The following is a 12,311-nucleotide window of genomic DNA, read 5'->3' on the forward strand; positions in this document are numbered from 1 at the left end:
TATTCCACCTCCATACTATTTTTATTACTGTAGCTCTGTAATATAACTTGAAATCTGGGGTGATAACTCCAGCAGTTATTTTATTGTTCAGAACCATTGTTAGCTATCCTGGGATTTGTGTTTCCATATGAAGTTGAATTTTTTTTTTAATTTCTGTGAAGTTCTGTGCCAATTTTTTAATAAGGTTATTTGTTTTCTTGATATTAAGAATTGGAATTTTGATTAGGATTGTGTTGTATCTGTAGAATTTGGTAGAATGGCCATTTTCACAATATTAATCCTGCTTATCCATGAGAATGTGATCCCAAGATACTTTCTGAAGCTGTTGTGAAAAACATTGTTTCTCCCTGATTTCTTTCTCAGCCTGTTTGTCGTTTGTTTATAAGAAGGCTGTTGGTTTTTATGTAATTTTGAATCCTGCTACTTGTTGAACGTGTTTGTCAGCTGTAGAAGTTTCCTGTTGAAGTTTTTAGGGTCCTTTATGTATAAAATCATACCATCTGTAAATAATGATACTTTGAATTTTTCTTTTCCTATTGTACCACCTTGATGTCCTTCAGTTGTCTCATCTGCTATAGCTAAGACCTTAAGCACTATGTTGAACAGGTAGGAGGGAATAGACAATCTTGTCTGGTTCATGATTTTAGTGAAAATGTTTTGAGTTTCTTTCAGTTAGGATGATGACAGTTGTGGGCTTGTGGTAAATCACCTTTTTTTTTTTTGTTTTTTTTTTTTTGTTTGTTTTGTTTTTTTGTTTTTCGAGACAGGGTTTCTCTGTGTAGCTTTGCGCCTTTCCTGGAACTCACTTGGTAGCCCAGGCTGGCCTCGAACTCACAGAGATCCGCCTGGCTCTGCCTCCCGAGTGCTGGGATTAAAGGCGTGCGCCACCACCGCCCGGCGTAAATCACCTTTATTAAGTCCCTTATATCCCTAGTCTCCCCAGGACTTTTATCATGAGGGGGTGTAGATTTTGTCAAAGGCTTTTTCTGCATCTAATGAAATGACTGTGTGGTTTTTGTCTTTCAGTCTGTTTATGTGGTAGATTAAGTTTGCTGAACCATCCCTACATCTCTGGAATGCATCAAGCCACCTTGAATATGGTGGATAATGTTTTTGATGTGTTATTGGATTTGGTTTGCAAATATTCCATTGAAAGTTTTTTATCTATGTTCATAGGAGATAATGATCTATTCTTTTCTTCTGGTTGGGTCTTTTGTGGATTTGGAATCAGAGTAATAGTGACTTCATAAAAAAGTTAAGAAATGTTACTCTGTTTCTACTTTGTGAGGTAATTTGAAGATTAATGGTGTTCTTTTAAGGTGTGATGTAATTCTGGCCTAAATCCATCTGGCCCTAGGCTTTTTTTTGGTTAAATGTTTCATTACTGCTTCTATTTCACTAGGGGCTTGGAGCCTATTTAAATATTTAAATCTCATCTAGATTTAACATTGGTAAATTATACATGTATCAAAAATGCATACTTTTTTAGCTTTTCCAGTTTTCTGAAATACAGATTTTTAAAGAATATCCACTGTCGTCTGTTGTCATGACTCCTTTTTCATTTTTAATTTTATTCATTTGAACCTTCCCTCAATGTCTCTTAGTTAATTTGGGTAAGGTGATAAACCAGCTTTACTTTAAGATTAGAAGCTGAGGCCGGGTGGTGGTGGCGCACGCCTTTAATCCCAGCACTCGGGAGGCAGAGCCAGGTGGATCTCTGTGAGTTCGAGGCCAGCCTGGGCTACCAAGTGAGTTCCAGGAAAGGCGCAAAGCTACACAGAGAAACCCTGTCTCGAAAAACCAAAAAAACAAAACAAAAAAAAAAAAAAAGATTAGAAGCTGAAAGCAATATGAGGTGTCCAATCAGGACAGCCGGGGGGCGGGGCGGAAGTTCCTCAGCCACCATCCCTTTTCCCTGCGCCGGGGTAGTCGCAGGCTTGCGTGATCCCGGCCGCTGAGGCAGCGGGCGTTCCTCAGCCTGTGTCGCTGCGGGCCGGACCACCTCAGGAGCGACGGTGAAGGCCGTGGGGCGGACCGCGGGCTGTCGGGACAGGCGCACCGGCGGGCGGGGCGGAAGTCCCTCGCCCGCCAGCCTTCTTTCCGGTGCCTCCACAGTCGCAGATGTGTACTGACAGAAGAGGGGGTCGGGATGGTTCGGCCTCCGTAGCCCTGTGACACCTAGTGGCAGGGACAGTTTTGAGGGTCCCAGGGAAGCGCGGGTGCAGACATAGTGTCCGGTGAGTGCATTCGCCGGCCCAGGCTGGAGCGCCCGCGAGCGGAGCGGAAGTCCCTCTCCCGCCATCTCTCTGCCTGCACCGTCACGGTCGCCGTGCTGTCACGTCATCCGTGGGAGCCCGGGGTGACTGAGCCTCGGTGGACGTGTGACCGGCGAGGCCCCGAGCGCAGACATGGTGAGCTCCGAGCGAGCGAGGCGGGCGGGAGAGCGGGCAGGATGGCGGGGGGAAGGAGGGCGGCTCGGTCCCTCTGCTTCCGGGGTGACGGGACCCCGGCGGGACCCCGGCGGCCTCCCGACTGCGCAGCGGCGAAGAGCCGAGGGGCCCCAGGCTCCGGGGGAGGGGATCCGCGGATGCCCAGGGTCCTGGGAGTCTCTGAAGGTCTCTAGAAGCAACATCTAAAACTCCGTGAGTTTGTCCCCCATCCAGATGCTTCTTAGTCCTGAACGTCCCTGCATTGCTTGGTATTTACTGTTTGGCCAACTCGTTAAAAGGGGGTAGTTGCGGCCGGAGTGGAAGAGGCATTTGAGGCCCTCCATGAAGTCATGAATGTTTTTGTCTTAGAACTGCTTGTGGACATTGATTTTAAAGCAGAATGAAAGGCGAGGAGGTGGGGCATGACTTTTATTTCAAGCGAGTATTGGCAATGGGGGAGGGGGGGAGCCTCAGCTACAGTATGTGCAAGCATCTCCAGGGCTGGGCAGAAAAGGCGTTTGGTTTTTAGCTACGGACGGCAATTTTTGGGAAGATGGGACTGTAGCAGCTTCAGCTCTGAAAGTTTCCTCTCAGGTCAGATAAGTTGATGATAAGTTAAAGGGTCCTTCCTGTTCTGGCCCAGGATGGGGGGGTGAATAAAAAAGAAAAGTGACAAGATTGGAGAAAAACTTAAGGAGACTTCACGTAAGTATTTTTTTTTTTATTAATGATGAAGTCGTTGTTTTGAGGCAAAAATGGGTCTCTGGCTAGTTTGTATCCCGCTGAGTAATAGCTTAAAAAATGGATAGATATTTTAAATGTCATCATCTAAGAACAGAGAGGAAAGGCTCCTCAAGAAGAGAGAAGGCATTGTGAGATGGAAGGCCTGTAGTCGGTGCTGTTTACCAAAAGGGAAGTTGAAGGAAAGAAAATAATGTATGTGGAGATGGCTAAATGAAATTTCTTGGCCACTCCGAGTTCCTCTACTCAGTTCCTGGAGTCATATGTATCATGAGCTGTGCCTGTGTGGTGAGATGGTCTCAACGCTCAGGGACAGGTTTAACCTGAATTTGGGTTCCTTTGTGAACTGTAAGTGCTTCCTGATTTTTTTTTTTTTTAAGATTTATTTTTTTTATTATGTATACAGTGTTCTGCCTACATGCATGCTTGCAGGCCAGCAGAGGGCACCAGATCTCATTATGAATGGTTCCTGGGAATTGAACTCAGGAGCTCTGGAAGAACAGCCAGTGCTTTTAACTGCTGAGCCATCTCTCCAGCCCCGCTTCCTGATTTTTTTTTTTTTTTTTTGGTTTTTCGAGACAGGGTTTCTCTGTGTAGCTTTGCGCCTTTCCTGGAACTCACTTGGTAGCCCAGGCTGGCCTTAAACTCACAGAGATCCGCCTGCCTCTGCCTCCCGAGTGCTGGGATTAAAGGCGTGCGCCACCACCGCCTGGCTCCGCTTCCTGATTTTTTAAGCAGCAAGTTTATAGCACTTGAAGCTATAAACTTCCTTTGCAGACTATTTTGTTTTGTTGTTTTGTTTTTTATATGTCCCAAAGGTTTTGTGTTTTCATTATTATTTAGTTCCAGAATTTTGATTTCTTTTTTGATTTCCTCTTTAGACCATTCATCATTCAATAATGAGTTGTTCAGTCTCTGAGTTTGTGTACTTACTAAAAATTTGTTCACTGTTGATTTTAAGTTTTATTGCATTGTGGTCAGATAGGATACATGGAGTTATTTCAGTCTTTCACAATTTGTTAAGTGTTTTTTTTTTGTGACCCAGGATATGGTTTATTTTTGAGAAGCTTCCATGGGCTGCTGAGTAGAATATATATTCTTTGATATTTGGGCGGAATATTCTATAGAATATATAGATATGTTACATTCCTTTGATGTATGACTCTAACACTTAATTCTGATATTTTTCTATTTCTTGTCCAAATAACCTGTCTGTTGGAGACACTGGGGTATTTAAATCACCCCATAGTATTGGATTAGTGTTAATCTGTCTTTAATTCCAATAGTATGATTTTTTTGGATATATTTATTATATATGTATGGATGTCTTGCCTACATGTTTATGTATGCACCACATGCATGTCTGATGCCTGTGGAGGTCAGAAGAGGGCATTCCCTGAAACTGTAGGTACCTTGCAACTGAAGTTATGGATGATTATGAGCCACCATGTGGGTTCTGAGAACCAGCCTTTGGTATGCTTTTTATAAAATGAGTTGCATCAGAACCTTTGCATATGTTTAGGATTGTAATGTCATTTTGGTTCATTGTTCCCTGTTAATCACTATTTGTGCTCTTCACAAGCCTGCATCTTTCTTCACCAGACTGTAGTTTTCTCTTTCACCTAACCCCTACAAAGAGGATCATCTCCTCCCACAAGTCAAAGGTTGGGAAATTCTGCTTCTCCTGCTTTGTTTTTCTCCCTAATCTCCTAAGTCCACCAAGTTTGCTTTTCTGGTCTATCACCCACAGCCACTCACTTTCATCTGTTGCCTTGTTTTCATCCTGTACAGAATCAAACTAGGGCTGACTATCCCTATCTTCCTATCTTAAAGCCTAACCCAATATTCATAGGCTTTAATGTCTCCATCCATTTCTTACAGATTTAAGTTCAAAATTTGACTGTGATCTGAAAATATTGAAGTTGTTTTTTCCTATTTCAATGGATAGCTTTATATCTGCTAGTAGTAGAGAGGGGAACTACAATGCATGTTTCCAAAAGTCAGTTTTTTCGGGCTGGAGAGATGGCTCAGAGGTTAAGAGCACTGACTGCTCTTCCAGAGGTCCTGAGTTCAATTCCCAGCAACCACATGGTGGCTCACAACCACCTATAGTTCGATCTGGTGCCCTCTTCTGGTCATACATGCTGTATACAAAATAAATAAATAAATCTTAAAAAAAAAAAAAAGTCAGTTTTTTCTTTTATTCTATATTAAAGAGATTTGTGATTTATGACATTGTTGTAAAATGCCTGCTATGTGATAAACCAACTTTTTGTTTTCATTTGGGCCAGTTAAATACTGTTATCTTTTTACGTGATCCATTTCTCTCACACAGGTGCACGCTTGCAAATACAATTGTGTTTAGAAGTCAAATGACAATCTCTGTTGTTCAATACTGCATATGCCAGGCTAGTTGGCCCACCAGCTTCCAGGGATTCCCTTGTCTCTACATACCATCTTGCCATAGGAGTTCCTAGACCTTTGATACTGAACTACAAGATTTGATCTATACTGCTGGATGTTGGGGTTTTTTTTTTTTGTTTGTTTGTTTTTTGTTTTTTGCTTTGATTTTATTTTAATTGTGCCTTGATTCTTCCTGTTTCCAGGAAGAAAATATTTAACGTATTTTTTATTTTTACAGGATTCCACAGTTGAAATTGTAAGTATGCCTTACCATGTCTGGCTTTACTTGAGTTCTAGGGAGTTCAAACTCAGGCTTGCATGGCAAGTGCTTTATATATTGAGCCATCATCTAGACCCTCCACTATCTATTCTTTGTTTTTTTTTTAATTCTTCTTTCATACACTATATCCCTATCACAGTTTCCCCTCACTCCACTCCTCCCAGGCCTTCCACCTCCCCTCTCCCTCAGATCCATTCCTCCTCCATTTCTCTTCAAAAAAGAGTAGGCCTCCCTGGGGTATCAGTATAACACAGCATAACAAGATGCAAGTAGATGAGGCACAAACCTTCATATCAAGGCTGGGTGAGGCAACCAGTAGGAGAAAAGGAATCCTAAGAGCAGGCAAAAGAGTCAGAGATACACCTGCTCCCACTGTTAGGAGTCCCACAAAAACACCAAGCTAACAACTTTAAGATGTATATGGAGGACCTAGCACAACCCATGCATGCTCTGTGATTGCCTTTTAAGTCTCTGTGAGCCCCTATGAGATCTGCTTAGTTGATTCTGTGGGTCATGATCTTGACCCCTCTGGCTCCTAGAGTCTTTCCTCCTCCTCTTCCATGGGGTTACCCAATTTCCGCCTAATGTTTGGCTGTTGGTCTCTGCATCTGTTCCCATCAGCTGCTGGAGAAGGCCTGATGATGATTGGGCTAGGCACCAATGATCTATTCTTAATCAGTCTGTTAATGTTATCTTGAATAGTGGGGTATGTTAATTAGCTTTGCATCTCTATACAATATACCTGGGAAAAGCAACTGAAGGTTTTTTTGATGATTAGTCTTCTTATTAAGTTGGTAATTTGGAGTCACCTAGGCGACACACCCCTGAATATGTCTGTGAGAGTATTTGCAGAAAGGTAACTGAGGAGGTAATACCCACTGTGAATCTGTGTGGTACCTATCTTATTTTCTTTTTGTGTTGTTATGATAAAGTGCCCTAGTGAATGCAGTTTAAGAAAGAAAGGGTTTAATTCATAGTTCAAGATATAGTTCATGCTGATGGGGAAGTCAAGGGAGCAGGAACTTGAAGCAGCTGGTCATATTACATCTAAAGGCAAAAGAAAAAAGTAATGAATGCATGCTAGTGTTCATCTCACTTTCTCCATTTTATACAGTCCAGAATCCCATGTCTAGGGGATGGTCTCACCCACAATTAAAATGGATTATCTCAAATCAGTTAGCATAATCAAGATAAATCCCTATGGGTGTACCCAGATGCCCATCTGCCAGGTTATTCATTACTAACCATTACACATAACCATAGTCTGAGATGCCAAGCTGAATAAAAGAGGAAAAAGGAAGAATTCAAGTAGAAACCAGCATTCCCTGCTCTGTTTCCTGATCTTCACTGATGTGGATTCTCTACTGCATGATCCTATCCCCATGAATTCTGCCATGTCTGCCCCCGCCATGATAGACTTTACCCTCTCAAGACATAATTCCAAATAAATCTTTCCTTTCACGAATTGCTTTTAGTCACAGTGATAAGAAAAGTAACTTATACAGGTTGAAAGGTTTATTTTATGTCAAGGTTCAGATGATGCAATCTTGTCACTTAGTTCCATTGCTTGGGGTCTACAATGAGGCAGAACATTATGGCCATGGGAACTAGTATTGGATGAGGAAACTCACCCTCATAATCTATTCTTAAAATATGTGATTGTAAGGCAGCTGGTTATTAACACGTCTGCACTAGTAGTAGTATTGTAGGGGAAATGATAAAGACTTGTATACCAGTAGAAATTGTAAGTTCCATCAGCATACTTGGTGTTTGTTATTGTTGTGCTGTGCTTTACCAAGAGTTCAAAGCTAATGTGGAAATTCTTGTGTTAGAGAGTACAGTTATGGATATAAAATAAGAATGTAATGATCAGGATATATATTAAACATTTAGAGAACACTCACAGATGTTCAGTGTTATGTGTTTCATCTTTTTTTCTGGAAACATCTTGGCTACTTTAGGACTCTGTGACCTTTGAAGATGTAGCTATAAACTTCACTGTCGAGGAATGGGCTTTACTAGATCCTTCCCAAAAGAAGCTGCACAGAGATGTGATGGAGGAAACCTTCAGGAACCTGGCTGCTATAGGTATAAGTGAGATCATACTTCTACTTAATCAATCAGATTATAAGTCTGTCTTGCTCGAAAATGTTGCTCCATGATTTGGAATATGGAAAGGGTAAATTTGGTGATTATATCAGGCATGGTCATGTTAGATTATGAATCAATGTAGAATCTGTTTTTTTGTTTGTTTGTTTGTTTTTCTGTTATAACTTAGTAAATCGGATTTTTCTGGATCTATATTCTAGGAAAACCACAAAAAGACCAGCACATAGACAATGACCACAGATATTCTAGAAGAAATCAAAGGTAACTTTGCCAACTCATGATAATGTGTCTCATAATGTGAAAATGGCCAGTAGTTTTTAAAATCAAGATACCTATCCAAATAAGCCCAGCTTCAAGGTGATATAATCTAAAGCATTTATCTCCAAAAGTGGTATAGCATTGGAAACACTTACAGTATTGCCATGATGTTGCAAGTGATATGTTCTAATGGTTTTGTATATACAAACTTTTGTCCATGCACTAAGTTAATAAAAAAATAATGTATGCCTTCCTTCAGGCTTTGAGTATGAGTATGCAGTATATAGAAAATATAAAGAAATTTTATGTTTACTCTGGAAACAATCTTCAAGAGATATATATATATATAAATCTTAGAAAAATAGTTTTTGCTTAAGCATTTTGCATAAAGAATAATCAAGTACATTTATCTGTGATATAAAGGCAAATGTGACCACTCATGTCCTCATTCCCAGCTACTAGGAGTCTGGAGGAATGTTGAATTTGAAGGTAGCCCATGCATCATAGCAAGAGATTGACCTCAAAACTAAATAAGACTTAAACATTCATCATTTCCAAAATAATTAACCTATGAGAGGTATTAAAAGTCTCATATTGGGTTAGGAAAATGATTCATCAGGTAAAGGTATTCACGACCAAGCTTGATGACCTGAATTCAATCTCTGAGACCCATATAGTAGAAGAGAATCAACGCCTACAAGCTGTTCTCTGACTTGCATAGGTACACCATAACATGTGCACACACAAATAGTAAACAAATAAATGTTAGCACAAAAAGAAACCCTATATGAATACAGTGTCTTGATATTACCTGTCTCCACATCCTGTAGAACCTTCAGTCATATTCCGAAATTCTCAGGAATTTTGCTGGTAGGAAATTTATAACTTTATTGGTGTACTTTCCTTTTTTTTTTTTTTTTTTTAACAGAAATGAAGTTGTAAAAAGACTGTTGGAACATAACAAAGATAATGAATGTGAAGAAATCTTGAGACAGATTCCAAACACCATTGTGAACAGGAAAATTTCTCATAGAACAATGATTTGTGAAAGCCATGTGTATGAAGACAACATGTTTATTGGTCATTCATCTCTTAATGTGTCTATGCCTCTTCAAACTACACATAAACCTCATCAATATGAGCTGTGTGGAGAGAGACTCTATAAGATTGGGGAATGTGAGGAAGCCTTCATTTATCCAGAATGCTTTCTAAAGCATGAAGACACTGACACTGAACAGAGATCCTATGAATTTAACCAGTATGAGAAAATCTTCAGAAGTAATGGTTACATTCAAATATGTGTGAATAATGAAACTAGAGAAGAAATATGTATGGATGAGCAGCATTATAATGCTTTTACTTATTCTGATTTTCTTCAGTATGTTGAAAAGATCCACACTGGAAAGAAACCCTATGTATGTAAACAATGTGGGAAAACCTTTTCTTTTTTGAGTAACATTAGAAGACATGAACGAACTCATACTGGAGAGAAACCATACAGATGTAATATATGTGATAAAACCTTTACTTGTTTGACTAACTTTCAAGAACATGAAAGAACTCACACTGGAGAGAAACCCTATTTATGTACACAATGTGGGAAATCCTTTTCTTTTCTGAGTAACATTCGAAGACATGAACGTACTCATACTAGAGAGAAACCATACAGATGTAATATATGTGGTAAGGCTTTCAGTTATTTGACTAACTTTCAAGACCATGAAAGAACTCACACTGGAGAAAAACCTTATGTGTGCACACAATGTGGGAAGGCTTTCTCTTACTACTATTCCTTTCAAACACATAAACGATGTCACACTGGAGAGAAACCCTATGTCTGTAAGCAGTGTGGGAAAGCCTTCAGTTATTACAATTCCATTCAAACACATAAACGATGTCACACTGGAGAAAAGCCCTATGTATGTAAGCTGTGTGATAAAGCCTTTACTACTCTCAGTTCTCTTCGATATCATGAGAGAATTCACAGTGGTGAGAAGCCCCATGTATGTTTGCAATGTGGAAAAGGTTTCAATTCTTCCAGTACCCTTCGAATACATGAAAGGATTCACACTGGAGAGAAACCCTATAAATGTAAGCAATGTGGTAAAGTCTTTAGTGTTGACAGTTCCCTTCGGTGCCATGAAAGGATTCACAGTGGGGAGAAACCCTATGTATGTAAGCAGTGTGGAAAAGCCTTCACTCGTCATAACTCCCTTCGGTGCCATGAAAGGATTCACTGTGGGGAGAAACCCTATGTATGTAAGCAATGTGGGAAAGGTTTTTTTTCTTCCAGTAACTTTCGAAAACATCAATTTACTCATTCTGGAGAGAAACTCTGTGTATGTAAACTATGTGGGAAAGCCTTCACTCATCATAGTTCGCTTCGACGTCATGAAAGAAGTCACAGTGGAGAAAAACCCTATGTATGTAAGCAGTGTGGAAAAGGTTTCTCTTCTTTGAGTGGTTGTCAGAGACATGAACAAATTCACACCGGTGAGAAACCCTATGTTTGTAAGAATTGTGGGAAAGCCTTCACTAATCCCAGTACCCTTCGAAATCATGAAAGGATTCATAGTGGTGAAAAGCCCTATGTATGTGAGCAGTGTGGGAAGGGTTTCCTTTCTTTTAGTAAGTTTAGAATACATGAACGAACTCACACTGGAGAGAAACCATATAAGTGTAAACAATGTGAGAAAGCCTTTACTGGCCACAGTTCCCTTCGACGGCATGAAAGGATTCACAGTGGAGAGAAACCTTTTGTATGTAAACATTGTGGGAAATCCTTTTATAATTTAAGTGATTGTCAAAGACATGAACAAATTCACACTGGTGAGAAACCTTACATTTGCAAGCAATGTGGGAAAGCCTTTAATCGTTCCAGTTCCCTTAAAATGCATGAGAAGACTCACACTAGAAGGAATTCCTAAGTATAGAACATGGAAAAGTATTCTTAGCATGCCAATGCATAGAGCAGAGAACCAGTGTCATGTTGTCTGTAGGAATGCCTTTAGTCATCTTGGTTGTATTCACAGACATGATAGTACATACCATAGTGAGAAATCCTAAATGGATGTGCAGATATCTTCAGTTGACAGACCTCTGAGAATGTACCCAATATCAAAACTTTTATAACAAAGTTATCAGCTATAAAACAATTTTCAGGGTTTTGTGAAAATTCCTTATGTAACAATAATTTTTTTAAGATTCCAGTGAATGAATTTGAGAAAGAATATTGCATTAATTTGTCAATAATTCAGAAGATAAGTCTCTAGAATGTTTACTTCTAATTATTACTCTTGTAAATAAATTTTCAGATGACTTAATCTAAGATTTCTTTTTTTTTTTTTTTTTTTTTTTTTTTTTTTGGTTTTTCGAGACAGGGTTTCTCTGTGCAGCTTTGCGCCTTTCCTGGGACTCACTTGGTAGCCCAGGCTGGCCTCGAACTCACAGAGATCTGCCTGGCTCTGCCTCCCAAGTGCTGGGATTAAAGGCGTGCGCCACCACTGCCCGGCCAATCTAAGATTTCTTAAAGCAGTGAGGCATGAATTTTAAAGGTAGTGTAGTGTAGTGTTTTTTTTTTTTTTTAGTCAAGTCATGTATATATTTCTTTTCATGTTGGATCCATATGTAAATCAAATGTATTTCTAATATGTTTTTAGAGTAATATTAATGAGCTGTTGAAAATAAAGTTTTATTCTTAGGATTTCTCTATTAAAATTGTGTGGCAGCTTCTTTGATGTTTCTTGTTTTGTTGGACTTTTTGTGTTTGGGGGTGTTTTTGTTTTGTTTGGTTTGGTTTGGTTTGGTTTTTTTTTTTTTTTTTTGGTTTTTCGAGACAGGGTTTCTCTGTGTAGCTTTGCGTCTTTTCCTGGAACTCACTTGGTAGCCCAGGCTGGCCTCGAACTCACAGAGATCCGCCTGGCTCTGCCTCCCAAGTGCTGGGATTAAAGGCGTGCGCCACCACCGCCCGGCCGTGTTTTTGTTTTTATTTTGAAACGAGGCTCTGGGGCTGGAAAGATGGCTCAGAGGTTAAGAGCACTGACTGTTCTTCCAGAGGTCCTGAGTTCAATTCCCAGCAACCACATGGTGGC

At 40.0% G+C, this 12,311-nt stretch overlaps 1 protein-coding gene across 1 annotated transcript; it reads left to right on the top strand.

Moving 5' to 3' along the window:
* Nucleotides 1–1,921: 1,921 nt before the first annotated feature.
* Nucleotides 1,922–11,570, top strand: LOC131894414 (zinc finger protein 14-like). Its single transcript, XM_059244666.1, has 4 exons — nucleotides 1,922–2,411; nucleotides 7,815–7,941; nucleotides 8,163–8,223; nucleotides 9,149–11,570. The coding sequence occupies exons 1-4, from the start codon at nucleotides 2,409–2,411 to the stop codon at nucleotides 11,145–11,147; spliced, it is 2,190 nt and encodes a 729-aa protein (XP_059100649.1). The 5' UTR covers nucleotides 1,922–2,408; the 3' UTR covers nucleotides 11,148–11,570.
* Nucleotides 11,571–12,311: the final 741 nt, after the last annotated feature.

Source organism: Peromyscus eremicus, chromosome 17, assembly GCF_949786415.1.
Source record: "Peromyscus eremicus chromosome 17, PerEre_H2_v1, whole genome shotgun sequence".
Classification (NCBI taxonomy): Eukaryota; Metazoa; Chordata; class Mammalia; order Rodentia; family Cricetidae; genus Peromyscus; species Peromyscus eremicus.

Bases quoted from the DNA above. Each gene is read 5' to 3' on its own strand.
- LOC131894414 (XM_059244666.1), top strand. The intron at 7,942-8,162 runs GTATAAGTGAGA...TCTATATTCTAG, and splicing joins CAGGAACCTGGCTGCTATAG to GAAAACCACAAAAAGACCAG. The intron at 8,224-9,148 runs GTAACTTTGCCA...TTTTTTTAACAG, and splicing joins TATTCTAGAAGAAATCAAAG to AAATGAAGTTGTAAAAAGAC.